The 27,588-nt window shown below is 45.5% G+C and overlaps 1 protein-coding gene across 7 annotated transcripts in view; it reads right to left on the bottom strand.

The window, feature by feature from the left end:
* LOC147262065 (nuclear receptor coactivator 2-like) overlaps nt 1-26,270 on the bottom strand; it is a 54,603-nt gene extending 28,333 nt beyond the window's left edge. For 3 of the 7 annotated variants that reach the window (XM_086204470.1, XM_086204475.1, XM_086204476.1), the window contains exons 1-3: nt 26,105-26,270; nt 25,066-25,140; nt 2,877-2,987 (exon numbers count right to left, since the gene is read on the bottom strand). In XM_086204470.1, the coding sequence (XP_086060596.1) occupies nt 2,877-2,968 (92 nt within the window). In that variant the 5' untranslated portion in view covers nt 2,969-2,987; nt 25,066-25,140; nt 26,105-26,270. Of the gene's footprint in view, nt 1-2,876; nt 2,988-5,177; nt 5,839-13,937; nt 14,097-15,677; nt 17,405-25,065; nt 25,141-26,104 lie in introns of those variants that run through there. The other 4 variants (XM_086204472.1, XM_086204473.1, XM_086204471.1 and 1 more) reach the window with 4 other exon arrangements.
* Between the last annotated feature and the right edge of the window lie 1,318 nt (nt 26,271-27,588).

Below are 27,588 nucleotides of genomic sequence, written 5' to 3'. Positions count from 1 at the left end.
CCATTCCTTATTTTATTCTACATGCTTTTTACATAAGAAGACCAGAAGACAGTCCTGTCTTTTGTAACAAATGACTGAAACAAAGTGCTTTTTTCATGAGCATTAAATTTAGATTCCCTCTAAAGCAGCAGTTAGCAAAGGCTGGAAACAAAAGTATGGATGAGATGGGATCAAGTTTGATTAAATTAAATTAAAACAGAGAGTTCATCCAAAAATGAAGCTTCAGTTGTTTTCTCTACTCGCCCTCATGCCCTCATGGAGGGCTGGGTGAATTTTTTAGTTCACTGCTGGAGTTTCACTCCACTGCTAGAAAAGGTGGAGGCCAGTTTTTTTAGGCTTGTTTTTCATGTCTCTGAAAAAATGGCGTCATAGCTGGGAGCTAGAGGCTCCAATGAACAGTGAGACTACTAGCATGGCGTCATAGCTGGGAGCTCCAGGCTCCAGTGAACAGTGAGACTACTAGCATGGCGTCATAGCTGGGAGCTCCAGGCTCCAGTGAACAGTGAGACTACTAGCATGGCGTCATAGCTGGAAGCTAGAGGCTCCAATGAACAGTGAGACTACTAGCATGTCGTCATAGCTGGAAGCTAGAGGCTCCAATGAACAGTGAGACTACTAGCATGGCGTCATAGCTGGAAGCTAGAGGCTCCAATGAACATTGAGACTACTAGCATGTCGTCATAGCTGGGAGCTCCAGGCTCCAATGAACAGTGAGACTACTAGCATGGCGTCATAGCTGGGAGCTCCAGGCTCCAGTGAACAGTGAGACTACTAGCATGGCGTCATAGCTGGAAGCTAGAGGCTCCAGTGAACAGTGAGACTACTAGCATGTCGTCATAGCTGGAAGCTAGAGGCTCCAATGAACAGTGAGACTACTAGCATGGCGTCATAGCTGGAAGCTAGAGGCTCCAGTGAACAGTGAGACTACTAGCATGTCATCATAGCTGGAAGCTAGAGGCTCCAATGAACAGTGAGACTACTAGCATGGCGTCATAGCTGGGAGCTCCAGGCTCCAGTGAACAGTGAGACTACTAGCATGGCGTCATAGCTGGGAGCTCCAGGCTCCAATGAACAGTGAGACTACTAGCATGGCGTCATAGCTGGAAGCTAGAGGCTCCAATGAACATTGAGACTACTAGCATGGCGTCATAGCTGGAAGCTAGAGGATCCAATGAACAGTGAGACTACTAGCATGGCGTCATAGCTGGAAGCTAGAGGCTCCAATGAACAGTGAGACTACTAGCATGGCATCATAGCTGGAAGCTAGAGGCTCCAATGAACATTGAGACTACTAGCATGGCATCATAGCTGGAAGCTAGAGGCTCCAATGAACATTGAGACTACTAGCATGGCGTCATAGCTGGAAGCTAGAGGCTCCAATGAACAGTGAGATTACTAGCATGTCGTCATAGCTGGAAGCTAGAGGCTCCAATGAACAGTGAGACTACTAGCATGGCGTCATAGCTGGAAGCTAGAGGCTCCAATGAACAGTGAGACTACTAGCATGGCATCATGGCTGGAAGCTAGAGGCTCCAATGAACATTGAGACTACTAGCATGGCGTCATAGCTGGAAGCTAGAGGCTCCAATGAACAGTGAGATTACTAGCATGTCGTCATAGCTGGAAGCTAGAGGCTCCAATGAACAGTGAGATTACTAGCATGTCGTCATAGCTGGAAGCTAGAGGCTCCAATGAACAGTGAGACTACTAGCATGGCGTCATAGCTGGAAGCTAGAGGCTCCAATGAACAGTGAGACTACTAGCATGTCGTCATAGCTGGAAGCTAGAGGCTCCAATGAACAGTGAGATTACTAGCATGTCGTCATAGCTGGAAGCTAGAGGCTCCAATGAACAGTGAGACTACTAGCATGGCGTCATAGCTGGAAGCTAGAGGCTCCAATGAACAGTGAGACTACTAGCATGGCGTCATAGCTGGAAGCTAGAGGCTCCAATGAACAGTGAGACTACTAGCATGTCGTCATAGCTGGGAGCTCCAGGCTCCAATGAACAGTGAGACTACAAACGTGGCGTCATAGCTGGGAGCTCCAGGCTCCAATGAACAGTGAGACTACTAGCATGTCGTCATAGCTGGAAGCTAGAGGCTCCAATGAACAGTGAGATTACTAGCATGTCATCATAGCTGGAAGCTAGAGGCTCCAATGAACAGTGAGACTACTAGCATGGCGTCATAGCTGGAAGCTAGAGGCTCCAATGAACAGTGAGATTACTAGCATGTCGTCATAGCTGGAAGCTAGAGGCTCCAATGAACAGTGAGACTACTAGCATGTCGTCATAGCTGGGAGCTCCAGGCTCCAATGAACAGTGAGACTACAAACGTGGCGTCATAGCTGGGAGCTCCAGGCTCCAATGAACAGTGAGACTACTAGCATGTCGTCATAGCTGGGAGCTCCAGGCTCCAATGAACAGTGAGACTACTAGCATGTCGTCATAGCTGGGAGCTCCAGGCTCCAATGAACAGTGAGACTACAAACGTGGCGTCATAGCTGGGAGCTCCAGGCTCCAATGAACAGTGAGACTACTAGCATGTCATCATAGCTGGGAGCTCCAGGCTCCAATGAACAGTGAGACTACAAATGTGGCGTCATAGCTGGGAGCTCCAGGCTCCAATGAACAGTGAGACTACTAGCATGTCGTCATAGCTGGGAGCTCCAGGCTCCAATGAACAGTGAGACTACAAACGTGGCGTCAAGGCGTCAGGACATTTGTAAGTCCTCTAATTTTACGGTTTTATTATGCATTTTTTTTAAGCTTTTATTCAGCATGAGGGCGAGTTGATAACGACTGAATTTCATTTTTTGAATGAACCATCACTGCCACAGGGCTGATGCTCCGAGGCTGTGGTTGAAGGTCTTCACCTGGGTCCCAGGAGGTCTGAAGGGCAGTCCTTCCTCTTCTGGGAGTCCCCCCCTCTGGGGGGTTGCGGGGTATCCGGCCCCCCACTACTCATCTTCAGCAACTATCAGCACCTGCAGGAAGAGAAAGAAAGAGAGAATCTCACAGGACAGCAACTTTAGTGGTTGCATTATGACTAATAACTCTTGAAGTCTGTTTATAGAACAATTGCAGACGATGGGACGTGTGTGTGAAAGCATCAGGCTTCACATACTTGCACCACACCACAGATGCCACCCTGCCCCCACTTGGCCACTCTCAGAGGTCTCTGGCGGCTCTGCTCAGGACTACTACCCAAATTTTTAGAGTTTTGGTAGTCAAACTAAATACAGGACCTGAGGTGCTGCATAAAGGCTCAGTGGAGCGGAAGGAGTTCTTGAACCCAGAAGTAATTTAACATTCTTGAGGGTCTGGATCCTCCTCTCATTCCCAAGGAAGGGATTTTTATTTCATTTATCTATTTTTTTTTTATCAGTTTTTGGTGAACTGCCTTAAGTAAGTTCTGTGGTTGACACTTGCTCACAATACTTTAACATTTTGTTTGTATGGCATGAAATATGACAAAAAAAATGTCAACTCTCTTGAATTTGGTAGCATTTGTGTGTGTCAGAAGCAGCAGCTGCTGCTAGCAAATGGAAACAAGACTACAAACGTTGTCGCGGTGAAATCAGAGGAAGTGTAAAAGGCAATTGTGGGGACAATAAGGGTCGTGTGTCCGTGGCGTACTTTTAGGATAGCGTAACGTTAGCTCCGTGCTAGCGGAAAAAAAACCTTGACGACTTTAACACAAGGGGACCCATGAAGATGCTATCCTCTGTGTTGGCCTACATCCCTGCAGCACTTGAAGAGGAAGTATAGCGAATCATGTACAGCCACTCTAGCGGCGTCTTGCCACAGCAGAAATCTAATCAACTACCCAGGTGTAATAAGTGATTTTAATGAATTATCATCATTAGCACCTCTGCTAAGAGGATGCTGTGTCAGCGTTGGCTCCATCATGCAGTGGAGAAAAAAAAAAGAAAGTATCGTGCTGACAGATGCCCCCCCCCCCCCCCCCACTGCATTACTTTATTATAAAAGATGTAATGTCCTGAAGATGTACACAACCTGTGTGAGTGCTGCATAATCAAACAAGAGTGTGCGCCCGTGACTGGTGGAAACAATGTTCTATTGTAATAAGCCTACAGGCAACATGTGGGAGGCCCAGCGGGAAAACAGTAGGTGTCAATAATTACTTCAGTTAGAAAGAACAAACTCACGTCAGGATTCACGGTGCCATCTGAACCTTTAGGACAGCTTTTAAACCACGGTGTGGACGGACGAGCTGCTCCGACCGTATTGATTGACCCGCTCACTGATGACACAAGTACCTCTCAGCCACGTTTATCTTTGGAGTATTTATGGATTCAGCGGAGCAGAGTGTCACTCCTCTGCTATTACAGATAGAGTTTATAAAAAAAAAAAAAAAAAAAAGCAAACTGATGAATTTCTGCGACACTTGGATGGGCAAAACCTGCATCTTGAGTGTGTTAGTGACTCTTTCTTGGCGACCGTTCGTCCACTTTCAACTTCTCACTTGGAGGCTCAAGAGACTTTGGGTCTTCTGTTCAGTCGTTTGCTGAATTTCAAGATTTTCTGTGTTTTTCAGACACGGTTTTAGTTTTGTCTTTATTCTTTTGGACCGGGGAAGTTGTCTTTGTCCTACTTGGAACTAATAAGTTTGTGGTAGCTGCAGATTCTTTCGGGTACTTTTCACTCTTCGTTCCAAACACACACACACAGACACACACAAAAAAAGGAATTTAAGTTGTAACCGACTTCTCAACTTCCAGCCGCGCTGCTAACGCCAGTACCTCTAACACGGCCCTCCAGGTGTCTCCTCAGGTGTCAGCATGGATCAGTCTGCATTTCACCTCACAAACACTGAGCACCGTCTGTGTCTCATTTGGAAAAATATACATTGTGACGTACCTTGAGTTGCTGTTTTGGGCCTGAACGCCGCAGAAGTGACATCTGCTTTCAGATACGAACATTCATCATTTGTTGATTTATTTTGAAACGGCAGCAACAACACAATTCAGTGGGTCCTGTTGAAAGTACCGAGACCTGTTACCCTACTGGACACACCCATTCCTTTTTCCTTCTATGGTGTTCTAACAGTATTTTTACACTCACACTGTGGTTTCATCGAACTGCTTTAGTCTTCTTTTTTTCCCCCCAGACACCTAAAAGCATCAAAACTGACGAGTGATGCATTGACTTACATTTATGTGGTAAACTCAATCCTGCACCACTCTTTTTTTTTCTGTCCTGATGCTACCTTCCAGCCAAGGCTCCTTTAAACGTGCTCATCATTTATACTCCTCATGTGAAGCTGATTCTAGCAGTTTCTAACAGGGAGAGGGACGTCTGATGGGACTGTGGGCCTTTAAGGCACATCCATCGGGCCAGGACATCACCTGACTGTTACATAAGAGCCAGGCTGTGGGGCTGATACTGAGCAGATGAAGGCAGGAACGAGGGATAAGGGAAAGAGAAAACAAGAGAGGAGAGAGAAGAGAGTGATAGAAAGACGGATGAAGGAAGACGGGAATGCCTGGAAAGCAGAATGGAGGAATTAAAGATAAAAGGGATAAACAATGGGTTTATTGGTCCATGTGGGAAACTTTTTACTCACAGAGACATCAAGTCGGCAAGTGCAAATGTCGCCTAACAAGACGTGAGGGGGAGTAGCAGGAAGAGGTAAAATGGGAGGAGGGTCATCCGTCGCTCTAAACGGATAATTAGGCCAGAGTTTGACAAGGGAAGGGAGGCGAGCCTACTTGACATGCTGCTTTTGTGTGTGAGTGTGTGTGTGTGTGTGTGTTTGTGGCTGCAGTTACAATCAAGATTATGAAGCTAAAGGAACACTGCAAACATTTGCTAGAGTCTCTCCATGTCCATCGGTAGAGACTCTCCTCAAGGGAGCTGAGACCCAGGCTAGTTAGCTTAGCACGATGACTGGAGGTGAATGGGAAGTGCTGCACTTGAAACACACTGGTGATGTGCGTGAGAGTCATCCAGCGATGCAGAGCTGGAGGGGGGGGTTTTTGTTGTTGTTTTTTTCAACCAGCCGTCCCGGTTGTTTGTTCTGGTCACCTGGCAACACAAACATAGCTGTTTCTATGGCAACTCTGTCATTTTAAATGCCTGGAGGACCGCATCATCACACGATGAGGAGAGACGAAACAGAGACCTGCCATGGACAAGTAGAGATGCGTCTCCTTGCTGGTTGGACCTGGTCCGTCTACTGTGGCTGCTCCCGCTGAGTTCGATGATTACTGACTGCGGCAGCGACGCCACGCTAAACTTACAAGTTATGGACGCACTTGGCGTGTTTCAGGCGTTGGCGTATCGCCCGTAAAAAGTCATCAACTTGCTCAGATTCAGGATGTTGCAGCAAATAAGAATTACCTCCGATTTTTTTTTTTTTTTTTGTACTATGAGGTATCGTATGATTACCGGAGATGACATAGATAACCACATCATGAGAAAGTGACTGGTGACCTCACTGGTTGATGAAAGCCTGGCTGAAAGTGTCAATCAATCTTAGACACACAAAGACCCCCCCCCCCCCACACACACACACACACACACAAACACACACCTCACTAAACTGAGAATATGGATCTCTTAAACATTTCCATCCATTTCAGAGGTGGATACACATGTATCACACACTCAGGACCACATAAATATGTAGAGACACACATGACCTTGCGGACACACACACACACACACACACACACACACAATGAATTAACACTAATGTAGCCTGCGACAAAAGCCTTTGCCCTGTTCAGTCCAATACTAATGCAATCAGAGAAGCCATGAGCTTCACAAAGCGAAGCCTTTTAAAAACAATTTGAGCTGGGGAGAGGAGACGAGGCCAGAGGGTCAAAGCAGCCATTAAGGAATTAAGCTGAAGACTGATAACAGCCTGCTTAAGTGGACTTGGTTCCACGAGGAAAACCAGCACTTCTTTGTTTCTGGTTTCTCAAAAACCAGGACGGCTTGGTGGAGAACTCACTGGTGTAACTGTGCGTTTCCCTACTGAAGCGCTTGCAGCATTTTCACATTAAATCTCGTCTTGTGTTCTTCACATAAAAAAGGAGCGACAGTTGGAAAATAACACCGTCAAAATAAAAGAACGACAGAGACATCTGGGGCTGTACCTGACTTTTGGACCCAAATATTGTTGAGTCGACTCAACAAATGTTCAGTGTTTGATTCATCTGACCATCCATCGTCTATAAGGCTGTCCCAGCTGCCACTGGGGGACAGGCCGGTAGACCCTAGACGGGATGCTAGTCCATCATGGGACTGACAAAGAGACAGAAAACCATTCACACCTAAACAGGCAACTTAAAATTCTCCAGTCTACCTAAACTGCTTGCTTTTGATTTTTGGGGGGGAAGTCAGACGGAACACAGAAATTCCTGGGGCTGCGGCATCTTAGCACGCCACCAGGCTCAGCTAGCAAGGAACGCTAGCTCAAGGAAGTTTTGGTTTCTTCAAAATAAATTACCGCGTAGCTCATGATTCACCTGCACGGACATCTGATTCAGTGTCACAGTCTAGGACTACCTGGTGACCACCACGAGCCAGAGACTGCGCTTCCTCACAGACGTTCTCAAAGAATCTCATCTACGCGGAGGTTCCCATCTACCTGTCAGCAGAGAGGCCTGGTATGAACTACAAACGTGAACTTTGTCATCATTACCACCGGCTGTCCTTCAAGTCTGTCCAGCTTTCAAGGAATATCTCTCCAGTCTCTACTTCCTGGAATGTCACAGGTGACAGTGGCGATGTAGGTGTCACATTACAGCCAGATGGAGGGCAGGTGGGAGGTGACAGGCGAAAACAAGGTGACAGTGCAGTAGCAGCAGCAGGGAGGTTCATAAGGTCCTCGGTAGTTGGAGTGGCCAGACAGTAAAATAGTTTGTAAAAGTGATAACATCAGTGAACATCCTGACAGACTGATATCAGTTACAGATGTAAAACACACTCGGAGCGGGTGAATGTGCGCCTGTCTTTGAGCTGTAGTTGCAGCTTGATCAGGTCGCTTCATCGAACGACCGTCGCACTCAAACAGGGGAGAAATGATTTATTGACAGACAGTAGGTGGCGGTATGCTCCTTTACCGCTGCTTGCAAACAAGCTAGCAACTGACGACATCCCTGTCGCACAGGGGACTTAAATTCTTGCCTTTCATTTGTACCTCAAAAACTTTTCCAGGTCTGGGAATTGATATTTTCAAATCTTTGTCCCGGGTTTTCCATGACCATGTTAACTCTTCTTAATTCAGGAAGGAGCTAATGTGACACAGAGCTCTTCAGTGGAGAACAACGGACCACATCACGTCTCCGGTGGTTTGACAGACGTGGCTGAGAGGTGGAACCTTCCTCCCATCGGCGTCTGAGCTGCTGTCAAGGCCCAGGTCTAAGCCAGCAAACCCTCCCATCCCACACAAACATAAAGTAGATTTAATACCCGGCTGCGGCTGGATTAAGAACACTAGCTTCTGCACTGAAAGGCCTGCCACATACGCACGCTCTGTGTGTGTGTGTGTGTGTGTGTGTGTGTGTTCACATCAATATGTCCAGTCTCTTTAGGTACTCTGGTGCCGAGCTGATGCTGCCCACAGCCAGTGGCTTTATGGTCCGTGGTTTTCCGCCTGTTGCCGGGGACAACAAGCATTTAGGTTTATCCATCCTCTTATACTGCATCTCTGGGTCACAGAGAGGAAATCAGTTCCACCTCAAGTTACTGTAAATATGACATTCAAAGCTTTAAATCTAACAGTTCTTTCACAAACATAAATATTAAAATGAGGACCTGTGTTTCAACTCCGCAGATCATTTGAATGCATAAAACAAACACGATCCACAAACCACGGCCCGCTTACATTTAAAATTTAACAAAGACCTTTAACATCAAGTACACAAATACAATCATAATCCTAGCAATCATTTCGAAATAATAAAACTCTTGTAATCTCATCAATGTGTGGACATGATTTCCTGCGATCAGATTCGTTAACCTGAGAAGTTCTGATTGTGGACTCATCTAAGGACCCTTAGGTTACTTCTTTAATCCAGCAGTTTTTTATGGTGTAATCCCCTACCGTTACAAACTCAGCTCCAGATTACTTTGCTCCAGAAGGACACGGAGGCGTATTCTGAACAGCGTTTAATCTCAACAGGTCTGTGTCTTTGAAAACATTTGAGCAAAACTTTTCTTCTTATGATAATTCGTAACTCAATAACATTCATTCTGGCTTCTGAAGCGGCTGGATTAGCGAGATCATGATGTCACAAGATCGAATGCATGTCCTGACCAGACTAATCAGCATCTTTTGAAGAGGTAGGGGGCGTGGGTTGCGTGTGACGGCAGCGAGAGGCGACATCTCAAAACACTGATGGCGGCCCCTGAGGAGGTTAGCATAGATGCCGTAGAGCAGCGCAGGAATGAAATCCTGGATTTTAATCCAGAAGCACACCAGTAACAAATCAGGAGCTCATCTGGTTCCGACACTCTAACGTGTCTTTTTCTAGCCACCTGGCAACCCCGTCACTTTACCGAATTGTCGTCAAAGTTTACAAAGACCCATAACACTGGCGTGCTGGAATGGAAAGCAAACACCTTTCTGTGCTCCGTGAGGCAGTAAAATCTGCTACCCCCCGACCAGCTCGCCTCATGACACGCCCCTCCACCCGCTCTGCAAATACTGACTGATTAGGATTTGGACGACAGCACACATGCAGGTTTAGATCCAGTAGCAGAGCGCCGATGCTCCTCACTGAAAACAAGACCAGGTCCAGACCTGGTGCATGTGTGGAGGTCAGAGGTTGGCTCTGGGAATGTGGTTTACCACTAACATTCATAGTTCAAAGGTTTGTGCATTGTGTATCTGAATAAAAGTAAAACTACAATCAAATATAGCGTCCATCAAGCAACATGCTGTTTTATTTGAAGTAGAACGTGAACACGGTGCGTCATCAACATCTTCTCCTTCCATGGCAGACAGTTCGTCTTAGTTGGAATGTGATGTGTACGCCGGACGTCTCTGCTGCACCCCGATATTTAATTTCAAAATCATTGTTGGTACATAATCAGCAATGAGCACTGCAGTTGGCTGTGTTGTGATGTGGTTTCAGTCCGGACCAACTACGATCGCGCAGCTGGTCCGGACAAAAACACCAACATCAACCTGGATTAGAGGCGTATTTGTTGAAACATGACATGAAGAAAATAGGAGTTTTGGAAAGCTCGTAACAGCTTTTAACTAATGAATGCCTGCTGCTCGTGTTTCCTGCAACGACTTTAAAGTAGGGATGCTTTATCCAGAGGCGACCAACCATCAGCCTCAGTTACACCGTAACTTTGATCCTGCAGATGAGCAGAAACACCGCCTTCATCTATAGTCTTTCTCTGGGAGCGTGAGCAGACACAGGTTTCCTGGCTGTGCACAGGAAGTCATACTGGTCTTACTGGAGGCTCTAATTGCAAAAACGGCAAATTAATCTCCATCTGAATATTTGGATTTCTCTGAGACTACAAAACAGCCGCGACTGAACTGACACATCAGGTGGTTTTATCTCTTTGCTTGAGGACTGGTAGCTTTGCTTCCACACAGCAAGTTTAAGCTTTTCATATTTCTGGTTTCTTCTGGAGGAATACAAAAGAGGAGCTGACCCATTAACACGGCCGGGGTTGGCCAGCATGGCTGCAGAAGTCCAACTGCATCGGCAACTGTTGGGAGGTGGTGTGTTAGCGAGCTGCTCAGCCAGCAGCTGCTCATTACTCTGCATGTGCAGCTTCATGTAATCTGAGAGCTCGATCGATTACAGAGCGGAATCAATAACATTGAACATGCCTGCCCGGATGCTAACTCAATTGTGTATACACACAAACGTGTGTGTGCCACACACACGCTCGACACATACACACAGTATCCATGCATACACATGACAGATTATCCATGTGCTACTTCCCATGTACACCAATTTTCACATGCAAGACTGCTCATTTTCACTGTGTAACACACACACACACACACACACACACACACACACGCACACACACCATTGAAAGAGTCAAAATGGCAGCAAAGACCCTGTTCAGACCTGCATCAACATGCATCCTGAGTAATACAATCAAACTTTATTCATTAAGCCTGAAATCACAAGAATTACAAATCCAAACTTTCTTCAAGGGGCTTTACCATCTGTACATGCTGTAAACCCCCCGTCCTCTTAGGGGGCAAAAAGCATTAGTTAGTAATTCAACTGAATGCACCAGCTTGTTCAGAGTCGCACAGAACCAGAAGCTTCCTAGTTAGTTTGACGAGTTCCAAGCGTGAAGCTGAATAAAGCTGTTAGCTGATTAGCTTTACGCTAAATATACGAGGCTGGCTCTTTCTGCATTCTGGAGTCAAAAAGAAGTGATGCAGGAGGGAAGAATGTCTCTTCAGGGTCAAAACTCCTATTTTTGAGTACTTGAAGGGCAAAATTCACTTCCTGGATGAAGTAGAACTGGCGTACAAAGATGCGGGTCATTTGGTTTGTCAAGAGCAACATCCCACATTCAGCCAGTCTTGGCACCAGATTTCTACATCTCCCTACATTGAGATTCATATCAGCAACAGAAAATCTCTCAGTAAAACCAAGAATCCAGACTATACAGTCACGGTAGTTACATGTTGACGGTTAAACACAAGCACACTCTGAAATGCTGCGACATGTGAGCCGTGCAGCCAGACTTCAACATTCTAATGCACTCGTTTTGATCCAAGACCCGATGTCAGAAACCACACCAACACTGCAACATCCTGTCGGAGGATGTTAGAGGGCATTCCTTGGTGTGTCATAATCTGCGATATTATTTTTAAAAAAAACAAAACAAACAAAAAAAAAACATCAACACAAAAACGAAAGCAAAAACACTTCTGAGATACTGCTGGAGAGTTTCACACTGCTCCACTGGCCCAGAGCTCAAATTCCACTCACTGATAGACTTATCAGCAGTGGCAGCGAGTGTTGGTGAAAATTAACATACAGTCACAGCTGAGTGACTGCAGAAAACCTTCACAGGGTACACAATCCCTGTAGGTCCCTGGAAAATACCCCAAACCCCACTGCTAAACAATGGATATCTTGTCTGTCACAATATGGAGGCACGTTATGTCATAATTTTAAAACAGGTTTTTTTTTTTTTTTGTCTTTTGCGTCAAATAGAAGGATTTCCTCTGGTTGAGCTAGCAGTTTTGGGAGAGTATGATCAATGCATTCCAGATGAAATACCTGCAATTTGGCAATAGAACGTCCAATGCGTGCTCAAACTACAGTGGAAATACTCCAGCAAACCTTTCAGTCAAACAGGCACCAGTTTGTTTCTGCATTTCCTGGTAAAATTATGTCGCTAGGGAGGAACTTGTGTTAGCCAATAGAGCTGGATGTACATAAGGGTTTTGTTCTCTGCTAACAAATAATTACGGGGGGGGGGGGGGGGGGGGGCAAAACAACACGTAAATAATTTAACAGAGCAGCCGTTCAGAATTACCTCCTGATATCAGACTAAATGGGTCAAATGGTGGTTGTGAAACGAGTCTTCTGGACGCGGTTTTTGCCATCCACTAAAGAGTGAAGTTACGAGGCGGAGCCAGTTTGAGGTAGACACCTTTAAATGTATCGACGCCGCTGCTTTTCCTACACTCGCCACATGTAGCGAGTAATTTCGCCGCGCCTGTGTGACGGTCAAAGACAATTAATCCACCGTGTATCAGCTGCTTCTTTTAAGATGTACGTCTGTAGGAACAAAATCCTTTGGGCTGCAGTGCAGACGGGGGGGGAGGGGCAAAAAATGAGAAGGAATTTCCGACTGATGCAGAATTTCGCACTCATCCCTTCGTGCAGGATGGGTTTGAATGTTTTCAAAAGGGAAGAAAAAAAGAAACTTTTGGTCAAATACTGGGACCAAAACCACCTGCAGACCCGTTTTCATTTCACGGGACCTTCAACTTGTCATTAATGCCAAATTTTCGAGGTAGTTTCAGGTTTTCCTAGACTTGAACTGTCGCCTCTCTCCACTGGCTCACTGTTCATGCGGCCAGCTTGTTTCTGACTGGAGGAGTGTGAACAACAGTTGTTATTAAAGCAAAGTCAACAGTTGTCTGCTCACACCTCAGGTGACGGGGCAGCGACTGGCCTGCTGACTGGGCACTCTCCATTCATTTCCTGGAGACTAACCATGTGTTGAACCATAACTACCACTTGCTGAACGCTAAACCCCGACACAAACACACGCCTTCACCCTGAAATTTAATGATTTATGTCATGGAGACTTGCTGAGTTTCCCCCTACAGGGAGGCGAGTCCCCAGAATGTGTCTGTATAAACAGAATCGTGTCCTCCAAAGCATGAGGAATACACACACACACACACACACACACACACACAGAGTCAAAACCACAATAATACATGACAGTTCAAAGTCCAAGTCTGACACTGACGCTGCTTAAATTTTTCTGTTAACCAATTACGGAAATGTGTATACTCTTTTTTTTCTTATTTAATCTTAAAGTATTTCTACAGCGAATTGAATCAAACATCTTTTATTTCAAGTGCTAACACTGAAGATATTTTTCTATTCATTTTGATTTCAACAATACAACAAAAATCCAGCAACAAGAATAAAATGGACAGAAACACTGAATTTCTTAAGAATTAAAAACCTGAATTATAGATACAAGAGAGCTGAAGAGCGGCTGACGCTCCGCAAAGGTAAACACAAGAGTCGCCTGTGAGGTGACAGTCAAATAACTGACAGGTATTTAAAAACAGCGCCTCACCAAAGACCAGGACCAGTCCATAATGTTCAGTTACAGGCTTGGAGCCATTATTTCCCCGTGCCATCAGGTGAGAACGAGAGCCATTACTCCACAATTCACTCTCACTTCAACTCGAAAACACACCGGTCTCTTACCTTTGCTGAGGTTAAACCAGTCCATGACCAGTCCAGACCCATTCCATACCAGTCCTGCAGACCAACTGCTCCTCACAACAAACTGTATTTTCTCTGTTTTCCCTGTGTGAGATTACTGCTGCATGTGTGTGTGTGTGTGTGTCATCTGCACTAATGACAGCTGACAAACTACATGCCACAAATCCTCTCTCTCTCTCTCTCTCCCTCGCTCTCTGTCCCCTCCCCCATCACGTAGACCAGCGCGCGCACACACACACACACACACACACACACACACACACTCGCACACTCCTCCCACACAACACACACTCCTCCCCCCTGTTAGTGCAGGACAAACGTTCACAGCCTTGAATGTGTTGGGTGAACTGTATGTATTCACACTAGATCCTCATGTTTAATGATTTCTCTTTGTGTGTGTGTGTGTGTGTGTGTGTGTAAGAACTGTTGATATTAGATGCAGGTACAGCATGTCAAGCATTCATTAGACTTCCCTGTCGCTTGATTTCTGCTGTATCAAACCGCTCCCACACTCACAAACTTTTTGAAAATAAAGCAAAAGGTGAGTTTTGCAGTCAACCTGAATGGTTTTGCATGCAGACGTGCTACAACTCTTCATGTAATGTAGGTGATGTATACTGGGACAACCACTGTAGCCCAGTATACCAGAAGCGGGGAAGAATCAATGTATTGATGGAAGTATGTCAGCGTGTCCACCTCCATTAGTTTTGTGGATTTCTGAGCATTCAGCTGACACAAAATACCTGTGAGCGGGCGCTTTTGGACAGCCCCCATTAGCTTAAAGCTAAATATATGTAGCCGGCACTTTCCGCACTCTGCAGTCAAAAAACAAGTAATGCCGGATGGGGGAAAAAAAAAAAGTCTAAGTGAGCTCAAGACTCCTTTTTGTGAGTACTTTTTAGGCGAAGTATCACTTTAAGTTGACACAGCGTGAAGTTTTTCTCCTGGTCTGTTGAGAAAAGTGTTGTTTTCACCCTAGCACCCGCGATGACGACACCTCCTTCACTGTGTGCTGGTCCACTTCCAGGGTAACAACCACAACCACAACGGGACCTACACAATACAGCGCACAACACAGAGGCCGATTGTAGCATGCACATGCTGGAGTAACTCAACCCCAACGGGTTTGTTCGTCCAACTTTCAAAAGATCAGCTTAGCAGGATGTCAGTCACACTCAGAAGTTTACCCGCAACGTAAAAGTACAGTTTTAGTCAATCTAACATAATAAAGTGACTTTTTCTAACATCATGTTGTGAGGTCAAAGCTAAACACACACTGTTGGCGCATTTTGCACTTACAAAATGAGCCTCGTCCCTGTTTTGATAATAAGACCCTCACGCCTAGTGAGGGGGTTACGGCAGAAAGCACAAGTGAAACGGAGCGAGAGAGAGAGAGAGAGAGAGAGGGCAATTTTAAAAAAAGGACAAAAGCTGTAAATGCTGGTTGGCAGCTGTACCACCCCTCCCCACACACACACACACACTTCTCTGCTTTCACTTTCCATGTTGTCATGTCAGGATGTCCCTGTTTGCTTTCTGCTGTTGCTGCCGTAGTTACAGAGAACCAGTTCTGAGTCTGGACTGCACCGGTTCAGGAAGCCTCTCTTTACCTTTGAACCACCCGTGGTCACATGTTTAGGTGACGGTGTTTTCTCACAATCAGTTCTTCTCGTCTCTGCTCACCACAAGTCGAGATTTTTTTTCCAAGACAATCGTTCATACCTTGAAATGGCTTCACGGTGACTCTTCACCTTTGCCTCATCTGGTAGGTGCTGACATAATCATATTAAACAAGTCTCCGCCTCTTTTAAAGCCATTCCCACCTCTCTTGCACTCTTCAAATAAAATAACCTACTAGCCTGCTATGCTAGCTATGGTCACACTTTTTTTTTTTTTTTTTTTTTTTTTTTACTCTGGCAGTGAGGAGTTCCACTAGTTCCCAGCTGGCCAGTGGAGGCGCTAGTGCAACAATCAGGACACATACACGCCACATACACTCATCCGGCTTCTCACCCGCTGGTACGGCCATTTGTGTCCTACCTGGGCGTCCCGTTTCTGTCAGAACTTTAGAGATTACCAGCTGACTGCGAGGCTTTGTTGCCGGCCACCAAAAGTGACGGCCTGCCTCGAGTGTGAGGGGCCGAAGCCTGAGAAGCTCTCTATAAATTTTCAGGTCTTGTGGAAGAAATTGGATAAATGAGACTTAGGGTGGAGACGCATCGCCTCACAGCAGCACTGGAGTCACTCCGCCACCACATACAAAGAAGGACCACACCCAGGATCAAATGTATGGAAGAGTGTATATGATCGTGTTTTTAAACTATGTAAAAAATATTTCCCTTTAAACATCACCCTCTGGTCATGTTGGAAGTCTCACTCCAGCCCACAATAACAAGAAAGCCTGCTGCTTTTCCCAGACGCAGACCCTGCCTGGGAGACGTTTGAGGCCTTTTTCACACTGTGCGGCTGACCCGGACCGGCATGGTGCGGGTCCAGGTTCATCGCATTCCCACTGTCTTTGTTTCACATTCACAAACAGCCCGCTTTGCTTAACAATCTGTCTCCTTTTATTTGAACAGCTGAATTCATGATGAAACCACAAGCAAGGCTGAATTTAAGATGCGTTTTGTATCCTGTTGAACTTGATTTTGAACACCGGATAATGCGGTTCTTCCTGCCTCCTGGTGACAGTCGCCCAGTTTTGTCCCACCTCACTTTAAGAAAGCACCAAAAACTCATCTGTCCAGGAAATATCACATGTCACATGTTCTCCCAGATGAATCACATTGCCTCTTCTTCTTTCTGCCGTGAACGAAGAGGAAAGGTTTACACGACAACGGCACGTGGCAGTTTTAGTCACTTATTCTAACAATTAGCTTCAGAGAATACAAGGCTATCGGTCCTGAAATCTAAGAAAAATTTACTTGAAGAACAAATTCCTCCCACAATGCAGTGGGAAGAAGTAGAAATGGGTACGTATTTTTTTTCCTAGACGTACTATCAGTCAGGCTTATTGAGTAACCAACAGTCTTTTACAAGAGGCAGTGCCGTGTTGCAAGACGTGCACCCAAACTTCTGTCTTGAGTCAGCACCTGAAGGGACGGCGGGCGTCAATCACCACCACTGTCATTCTTTATCTTTGACCAACAACGCAAAACTCGCCTGCTACGGCTCTGACGTGATTCGATTCAGGCACCAAAAACAGACAACCCGTTACACTTCCATCATCAGCACACCGAAAAGAAACGGAAACTTGGTTTCACAACTTATTCCCCGAGCTCTGTGAAACGAGACAATGACATCATACAACCTACAAACACTGCACTGCCTATCAGCGACTTCTGACCACCGAAAACTTTCCAGTTCATTCCTGAATCCCGGTGGATGTTTATGCCCAAATTCCCTCGAGGAAATTTGAGTTTCATGTCATCCAGGGACAAACAACCCAAAAAAACATAACGTTACCAGTCACCAGCTGTTGCCAGTGCATCATGGGATATTGAACGTGCATTATTTATATAATAATATAAAATAAAAAGTTAAAATGACTGAAAATTGAGTAGAAAAACATTGATTGTCTGGTTACCACATCCATGGAGGAGAGTGACATATGAAACTGTGGGCCAACAGTCAGGGGGACTTGATGAGCAAGTCAGAGCCCAAACAGAGAGACTTGTAGCTTCTTCCTGGTGTTCAGTGGTTTAGCAGCTACCAAACGTGGTCCAAGGATGGAAAAACGGGTGATCCGGGTCATGGGTACCCGGGGCACAGTAGTCACAGTGAAGGTTTGTCTGGTCCGATCCCAAAGCAGAACTCTAGTCTGAACAGAATCTGCAACAGGACACTCTCAGGTCTGTTTTAGCGGGACGAGGATTTGAGTCAGGTGGTTTTAATGTTTTGGCTGGACCCCCAGAAGGGTGTGAGCCGGTGTTTAGATAAAGCCGATGCAGATGGACCTTAGTAACATCCCGGGGACAATACATCTTTCTATCCATCACATGCAGTGACACAAATGAACACTTTACACACCAAAAATGAACTATTCTGTCTGAGACAACATGTTACCACAATGAAGAGGACGCATTTCTTTTTTAACAAGCAGGTATTTTATATCACCAAACACGAAGAGGTGGCTGTTTTTTTTGTTTTGTCTGTTATTTAACCATAAGTAAAGACTCAAGATTTGTAGCCGGGCAGAAATGCTTTTAAAGCTGACTTAACAGCAGTAATACCCTTATTCCACCCTCATACAATCAGGTTTTTCTTTTTTAAACAATCTTCCAACTGTGAGTAGACGAGTTTCTGTTCTGTTTGTTAAATCTGGAGCATTGCTATCGCGGCATCAATGCCACGATTAACATCACAAATAAAAACAAGAAGAGAACGCCGTTTCTGTCAAAGCGGAATATGCCTCTGCAATAAAAAAAAAAAAAGGTTCTCTACAAGGAAATCCAGCTAATTTCTAGCTCAAAAGCTCAAAGTCAGATTAATTCTTTATAGTACCGAGCAGTACTACACCTCCAAAGTAGCTACAGAGTCTCTGCTGGCCACAGATGGTGAAAGAAATCAGTGTCTGATGCAAAAATTACTCAATATCATGTTCATCCCCCTCAGATCAAGGGAGGTGGTTTGGTACGTCAGAGGCACCCAGAAGTCTGCACCCCGAGCTTTCCAGGTGTGTTTGATTCCTTAGAGATTTATTACAGTCAGATAAGTACACGCCGATGTTTAAAATACAGCTACAAACCTTTCAAAGTTTAATAATCCATTTTATGCGGTAATAATTCCTGAACTACAGCGCAAGAGACTTCTAAACCCGATCAAAACGCTACAGATCTTTATCACATTACTAGAACTGTGAATGTGTGTGTGAGTGCTGGTATAAGAGTGTGTTTTAAAAGGAAGTAGTGACTTTCTTGGTCAGCAGCTTAATCTGAAACATCTGTTGGCTCTTCCCCTTGGTGTGTGTGTGTGCGTGTGTGTGTGTGTGTGCGTGCGTGACAGCCGCTCTCCGAGTCAGTTGGACTCAGCAGGCTCGAACCACACACACTTCAACAGGCACCTGCCACCTCTGACAGATAGGTGTGTGTGTGCATGTGACAAACAACTGATCTCCACCAAACTGCTCGCTGAATTGCATAACTACACATGCATGTAAAAATGTTTCAGTTTCAACACACACACACACACACACACACACACACACACACACACACACACACACACACACACAGAGTGTGACTGTTGTTCTGACTCAATTTAATTTGTGTTTGTGGATCTTGGTGGATTTATTAATACTGATTACTAATTATTATCCACACAAATAATAAAAGGAACAAGTTCTCGGCCTCAAACCCTCTCCACCAGGGCTGCCCACGTTCAGTCTTTCATTAACAAGGGGAAGAAATAACTGATCTTTTGTGAAACGGTCATAGACTTAGACAAAAGCTTGCTAGTTCACGCCACATGCAGATCACCTGCCGTCGGTAACTTCATATGATACACAAGAGTACACACCTGGAAGGTGACCAACGTGGGCAAAGGGGCTAATCTGATCTGGTTTTTTTTGGCACCTCGATGTGTGGCAAATCCACCTGGAATACTTCAGAGACAGGAGACACGTGCCGCTACAGCCTGTTAGCTCACATGTAGCCGGTTAGCTTGTTTTAGCTAGCAGTGTCCCCAGTCTATCCGAACTCCGCGGCAAAAGTTAAGTTGTTTTTCCATCTTACTGAGGGCGAATACCGAGCCAAAAACACACATAAGGAGGAGCTTCATGAACACGTCGAAGAAGCTTCCATAAATATTGATGAACTTCCAAGTGTTCAAGTATTTGCAGTCTGCAAACGTGAAAAGCAGGCATTAACATCAACTTGACAAACTACAGATCATTACTACAGCTGAGATAAACGCCCACTGGACTCACACGGTCTACTTACCATGAGTTAAAAAGCAATGCAGGTAGAGTGAAATTCACCCAGGTGAGTGGCTGGTGGAGGATTTATGCATGAAGCTAGCTGCAGAACAATAGCCTGGTAGCTTGTTTTTACTGGCACACGGTCCACAGTCTGTCCAAAGTCATGGCCTATTTTCGTTGAGAATCGTGAGCTGCACTGTCATGGGCTGCTCAGCATAATTTTACATGCCATACAGGTGCAGTGAAATTCATCCAGAGGAGTGGTGGGTGGATGATTTATGCGTCTGGTTTGGGATGATGTCAGAGCCAATAGACGCATCACCGTAGAGCCATAGAGCACACGAAACACGTCAGGTTTTTGTGTTTATGTACAGTACAACACACTAAAAGGACAGGAACAGAGGACAGAGGGTACCACCCCCTTAGTCTTTAGCTAAATTGATAATTCATGTTTTGAAACAGAGTTGATGATAATGGCGAGTTTAAAAAAATTATTTGCATACAAGATATGATTGATGACCAAAGTCAGCAACACTGAGTGCATGCACACACACACACACACACACACACACACACGAGTCTCTGTGAGGCCGAGAGAGGGAAGAGTGAGATAGAGGCACAGAAAGTCGATGAGGAACAGCGAGGGAGGGCTGGCCTACTTCCTGACTGTGATTAATTGGGGTTACTAGGCAGCGCTATGGTAACACAGTGATCCACAGTTACACAGCTGTAATGTTCCCTGGGCTCAGAGGTCAGAGGGCTTAACTGTACATATCCATACATACATGAACACGAACACACACACACGTGTTTTTTGAGAAAAACAACGTGGTCTGAATCAAGAGGTTCATCAGAATACACACACCCTGGACTCCACCAGTACATTACCGCTTCCCTTCATTTTACGGCCGTATTTGAGCACCTGAGTAACTGGAGACAACAATAGTTTCCGCTGCTGTTCTGAATGCTCATGTTTTGATGTGCTTTCCTCTGCAGCTTTTTGCAACAGCTGACAGCTCAGCAGTGCAGAGGTCAGCCCCCTCCAGCCTGCCCTCCCCACAGGGTTGCAGATACAACTGGTCAAAGTCACCGACGTCCACGCAGGAGTGACGGATGCCATCCCGTGGCCATAGTAGTTATGACCACGCGGAAGTAGAAAGTCACGTGGCATAACAATCTGAATACAGAGGTGGAGGGAGTGGTGGACGGATCGGTAGAGGAGCGGCCACAGCACGGGAGACTCACGTTCGAGGCTACTGCGTAGACAGAGGTGTTTATACAGTTTAAATATGAGACGGTCACTGACGGGGAGGGAATACTGCACAGCTGCACTGGTGAGTGCTGCCTTTTTGTTTCATATCTCAAACCACAATCCTCTAACTTGACGGTTAAAAAAAAAGAGGCTGTATCAGAAAGTCAGAGCAACAGCAACTGAAATGGACAGAGAGGCAACAGTTTGCCGTCAGTAATCAATTAAATTAGAAGTAATTAATTAAAGCAGCAACACTGACCATGTTCATCTCTATTCTTTCATCAAAAGTAGTAGAAATGGCTCTGTTCTTGTGTATGATCATTTTTACTGTAATTTATTTCAGTAAAAACACATTTCTGCACAAATGTTTTTTTGTATTGTTGTGTTAGCTAATAATATTGCACACAATAATCACAATATAAACTTTTCCACCAAATCGTGCTGCACATATAAACCAGAATGTGCTTTTTAATCACTTGCATTCACTGGCGTGCTTGCATGTAGACAGGAACCCCCGATCACGCCGTTACTGGACAAAACTCCACAGGTTGCCATGTCAACACTGGACTATTTAAAGAGCACTGGCAGCAACAACAACAACAACAACAACAACTCCTCATCCCTCTCCTCTTTGCCTCCTAGCTGTCATTTTAACAACACCCTTCCACCATGAAGCAGAGGCGGACACCAGAATTATCTCTGCTCAGGCCCCGCGCTTGGTCGGCAAAAGCCTGTTATGCTATTAGCTTGCATTATGCGGCCAGCGGCCCGCTGGCTCCCTCTCTCTAACTCAGCTCTGTTGTCACAGCGCTGGAGAATTACAGGCGCCGTCAGCTCCAGCTAACTAAATTAGCACTTGTTATGCAACCTGCTAGACTTGGCTCCCATGTCTGCTGCTTCACCCCGGCCCTGCTCCCCTCCCGGGTTGCACATCGTGAGATTATGCTGCAACACTGACAGCACACGTGTTTGTCATGTTCGAGCAGGTTAACGTTGAGCTCTGGGGCTCATGAAGATGAAAAAATAGATAAAATTGGAATTATTTTGAGTGATATTAATACTGATTTGATTTGTGACATTGGCAGTGACCTTCACTCGAACATAATCATCCTCGTCTTCATTAGAATGATAGAGGTGGGGTTTTTGTGGGGATCCGTAGCAAACGTGGATGTTTCCTTTAGTCTGCAGGCACTGGATTTTGGACTGTTGCGGAAAATAACAGGTAGCAAACAAATTTATGATACTTACACATTTGGTTTCCACTTTCGTGATTTTTTTTTAACATAAATGCAGTAATTGCAAGTAAAAAGCTAAGGTTAGTTTATAAACTGCAGTTCCTCAGACACATTAAACACTTCAAAGTTCACATGTGGCATCTACTGACATATATGTTACACAACAACACGTTGAAGTATCCTTAACTTGTGTTAACCACAAATCTTATTTTAGACATTTCACTGATAGCCCACTGACTCAGAGACAAGGGGAACCGGATGTTCGACGAGGCTGACTTGCTTTCCAGCGCGTTCAGAGCGGGATAGAGGAAGAATCTCCAGCACAGAAGTCCAGCGTCTGAGCCCTCAAACCTGCCTCTTTACACAGACCTTCTCGCTGCACTCATGTCACCTGCACTACGGCCACTCGCTGGCATCGGTCACTGGAACATCAACAAAATTTGCTTCCACCACTTGCACTGAGAACCTGTCAGGCGGTTTTACGCAACCTTAAAATATTAAGTTTAAAAAGTATGCCCCAAACAAAACAAAACAAAACAAAAAACAAGAGGAAAAAGGACGCTGTTTGACACTGCAGGAAGGGTGAAGCTACTGTGTGCGTGTGGCGCCTCCGAGGGATCAAACCTGTGTCCTCTCCATCCCAAAAAGCCCAGGTGGCAGCCTCATTGTGAGTGTGTGAGATAAGTTGGATGCAGAAAGAACAACCAGACATAAAGAAACACAGATGAGTAGACAAGCAACACCTTCCCTCACACACACCCAGACCCAGTGAATGTACAGATAAACCAGCCAAGCAGCGAACACACACACCAAAAATAGAAGTGGGGGTTTTTCTTTCCAATACTGCTGCATCTGCAAGCACAGAACGCTTGACGTATCAAGGGATTACCGTTTACTGGCATCGTGAGAAATCCCCGGGGCTGGTTTTAATGTCAAAATAAAGAAACGTATTGAGGTGATGTCATGAACAGCACATGCCAGCGGAGCTCTGCTGATGGAGCTGAGCCCAGAAGGACGGTGAGAGCCAGTGAACGTCACATGATACAGTTTGTTTCTAGTGTTGTTGTTGTTCTTCATCTCCCCCTCATAAAAATAAAGTCGAAGTCTCAACGGTCATTTATCACACGTCGATTCACCAGCTGTGAACGCCGCTTACATCAGTGCACCCCCCCCCAAAAAAAAACAACTCTCGTAATAACTTTTCACAAATTTGTTGATTGTGTCAATAAAACCTTAAAAAAAGAGAGTTAATTCATCAAACCCCGTCGACGTGTCACTGAACAGAAACAAGAAGCTGAAGCGCTCAGACGATGCAGCATCTCCTGCTGCACAAAACAACACGCACACTCTCAAATATCTGCTCTCCATCAAGTTAATCTCCGATCTTAGAACTTTCCTCAAAGAAAAAACACAACATACGCTGTACTCACTTCTACGGCTTTTATCGGTCGTCAACGTTTTTGGTCAACCGCGCGTCATCTTTATCAGAGCAGTGCTGCATTTGTGAACAATTAATTGTGATTGGATGATTGGAAAGGTCAGAGCTGCTGCTGCTGCTGCTGCTGCTGCTGGTTCTAAAATGAGGCTGTTCTCACATGGATTTGTTTGCAGGGGGATAAGATGTGGAGGAGCGCTGGGACATGGAGAAGTGTGCAGTCAGGCGCCTGCCCCTCCTCCTCCCCCTCCTCCTCCTCCTCCTCCTCTCCCCTGCTGCTGCTGCTTTTGACATTGGTCGGGGCATTATTTGAGCCCTCACGTGGTTTAGTGAATTCAAGCCACGAAGGATCCCTCAGCGGGCAGGCTGCCAATCTCATGTTAAGATCTTGCTCTTAAGAACATTCCTGCACTCTTGCTGCAGCTCTAAAAGCTCATTTTGGCACTGAAACTGCCTCGTAAAGCACACTGACATTTAATCAGACAAATCATCCCTCCGGTGCATTTAAGGTGACTTGACCCAATTATAATACAGGCAGAAAGAAACCACATCAGAAGCACACAAGGAAGATCTCCGTTCCACAGAAACCGATTAGAACACCTTCAGCTGCTTCTTAAGAAATCAGAAAACTGACCACCAGAACACTCACTGTCACAGAAGTGGAGCAGACACAGAGTCTAGACTCGGATGTTGCAACCCTTTACAAAGTTCACTTTGGGGTGCAGGGGAGAGCAAACACACCAAAGAAGAAAAAAAACAACAACACACACACACACACACACACACAAAAAAAACCCAAAACGTGAGTTCAGTCTTTAAAGATAACATATCCAGAGGAGTCGGATGGCACCTGTCACGTAGGCAAACGCGCAGGTTCTCAGCAGGAACATACCAGCACAACAGCAAACACAGACAAAACCAGCACAACAGCAAACACACACATTCCTGGAACTGAAACGGCTGACAGCGACGGGTCTTAATCACTCACACGTATGACAATCGCAAATGAAGCCAAGGTTTGCACAGTGAAAGATATACAGTAACAGGAAAAAAAAAAAAAAAAAAACGGAAATGCAACCTCCTCTTCTCCTTCCTTCATTATAAAACATCTGGATTACGTCAATACTGCTGAAAACAGAAGGCATTTAAGTGGGCGAAAGTGTACATTTTCAGTGAGATTTCAAAGACACAGGACTACAAGCCGCATTTGTGACATCACCAATGTTTTGGAAGCTGACCCTGATCCAAACTTCACACACACAAACACACACCTGTAGGCTACATGTGGTTCTGTTACTCCTTGAGATTTTGTTGTTTGTTTCCCTCTATGGCACTTTGGGACTCTCCTGTTGGAATGGAATGACATGATTATTCATGAGAAAACAACCTTTTGTGGTGAAAGTCCACACATTGATTCATCGGCACAATGAAGCTCAAACATTTGACAGTGGGAACAAAAAAACCAAAACGTTTTAATAAGAAAAAGGAGCTTTGAGTTTTATGATCAAGCACTCGCAATCAGTTTGCGTCTTATTTTGAAAGGTCGGACCGGAAGTTAGCTAGCAGCGTTTTACTTCGACAGACGCGTTAGCTGACTGCGTACACCTGAGCAACACCAGCCGGCACACTGCTCAATTCTACTGTTGAAACTGTAAAATGTCCGACTGAGTCACAAAGCACCATGAAAGTTAACCGCGTCTCTCGTCCCGGAGCTGATAAGTTTTACTTTCCGCCATCGCTGCGGACCGACAACGGGCGCTCTTAGCTAACGGGGTTCATGGAAGCGGCGTCCCGCGACGGACAGAGAGGCGACCCAACTCCTCACAAGTCGTTCCAAGTTCACCAGCAACGTCTCACTGCGAGTGTTTACGCCGTCATTACACGCCTGTCGACGGTTAGCAGCACTTAATGAAGACGTGTGTGTGTGTGTGTGTGTGTGTGTGTGTGTGTGTGTGTGGGGGGGGGGGGGGGGGAGGGTAGCGTGTTTAGCTAGCAACTGAAGCTCCCTGAGCCAGCCGCTGTCACCTCACTGACACTTAAACCGTATTTAAAAAAAAAAAAAAACGAGCTTCAACCTGATGGATGTTCAAGAATTCACACGCCCGCTAAGCGCGTCGCTTCTCTTCCTGACTCAGTCGAGCTCTCACTACAAAACCGTCCGAAACGTCGCGTTGTAACGGCGCCGGTAAGAAAAAGAAGAAAAAAAAAGACTCCATAAAGTGGGACAGCCTCGGCACAAGAAGCCGCTGACACTTGACTCAATGAGGAAGTGGAGGTCTGAGGGGTCCAGGAGAATGACGGGAAACTTACGTGACAGTTAGGCGACCATGGGTGCGTGCTGCCGGTCAGCGGGACGGACGAGTAGTGGTGGTGGTGACGGCGGCGGCGGCGTCCAGTACCGGAGCCGCCATGTTCATCTGGCTCAGAGGCTCCTCGGCTGTTTATCCTCACCGGTACACCCCCTCCCCTCCTCCTCTTCCTCCTCCACGCATCTCTTTAACACACACGCGCGGGCGCACACACACGCACGCACAGATGAAGTGGAGATGTGTTTTTCAAGGCTCTGCTGACGCTTGGCTTCTATCCGTGCTGGAATGTAACTACACATTGTTTTGTTCTTTTTGTTTGTTTTTAACTCAACTATTGCAGAATTAACTTGATTTTACAAACAGAGAAGCAACAACATCAACAGGTGACCGGACAAGGATCAACTTGTCAACAAAGTGACGTCACCAATCCTGTTCATTATTATAAAGGGGGGGTTAGTGTAGAATTAGAGTGTGACTCTGTACCTAAACTCAGATCAAACCGCAACATGATCCCGTCACATCACAAGTCCTGTTGTTGTTGCGAACTTAATTTGAGAAAGAAAGGAAAAAACACGGAAAATTGCACAGGAGCCAAGCAAGGGCCCTGCTTTCTAGGTCATGACCTCATGATAGCGGGATGTTTACGTCGCTATCTTGAGCTGACAAAGCTCAGCAACTTCATTTATCTGGTCACCAAAAGACTGCAGATGTTACCTCGTGATAACGAGTTAGCGGTCCCGTCATTGCGACATGACGAGTTAACTATCTCGTGATAACCAGTTGTCACCAGATGTTTAAGAAGATATTTCTAATTTTGGATGAAGACAACATGATAAGTATTATTTTTTTAGATATCTTAATAGTTTATAGGGACAATTAAAAAAAACAAACACTAATTAAAATGGTGGTTCATTGACTTTTATATTTATTTAATGTTTCTATTTGGTCACATTCTTTCTCTTACTCTATCTTTTTGTGTTTGCCGCCATACACGTGATGCTTGGTGATGACATCACACCTGTGTCACAGATCCCTGACGTCTCTGTACGTTTAACGACCTTTCATTTAAACTTTGAGGTAATCTGCGGTTGACGAGCGGCCACGCCGGCCATCAGACATCAGAGGCGGTGATGTCAGAGGAAAGAAGAAAAAAAAAAAGTCCCCAATCAGTCACTGGTGAGTCAACCTGAAACCAGATGAGGCTCCTGCAGGGTCGCGGCTCAGTGCGCCAGTTCACCTACAAACTAACCTGGCGCGTACCCATTTGATCCTCACGGTAACCTAGTCGTCACAAGTTTAGGTTGATATTTACTGTCCTGCCATATTCTAAGAGAGGGTTCTACCAGTAAGGCCCCGGAAAAACAACAAACTCCTACATAGTGATAAATATTCAAGCTGAAGTTTGTCAAGTAGACACCGGTTCATTTTGGACATGGACTTCTCTTATTATACACGTTTGTATGTAAACAGGTGTTTCAGGGAATG

The sequence above is a fragment of the Aulostomus chinensis genome, chromosome 5, assembly GCF_037954235.1.
Source record: "Aulostomus chinensis isolate RoL2024-O1b breed Wild chromosome 5, RoL_Achi_v1.0, whole genome shotgun sequence".
Classification (NCBI taxonomy): domain Eukaryota; kingdom Metazoa; phylum Chordata; class Actinopteri; order Syngnathiformes; family Aulostomidae; genus Aulostomus; species Aulostomus chinensis.
Note: the sequence above shows the minus strand (reverse complement) of the source record. Positions and strands in the feature narration are given on the sequence as shown.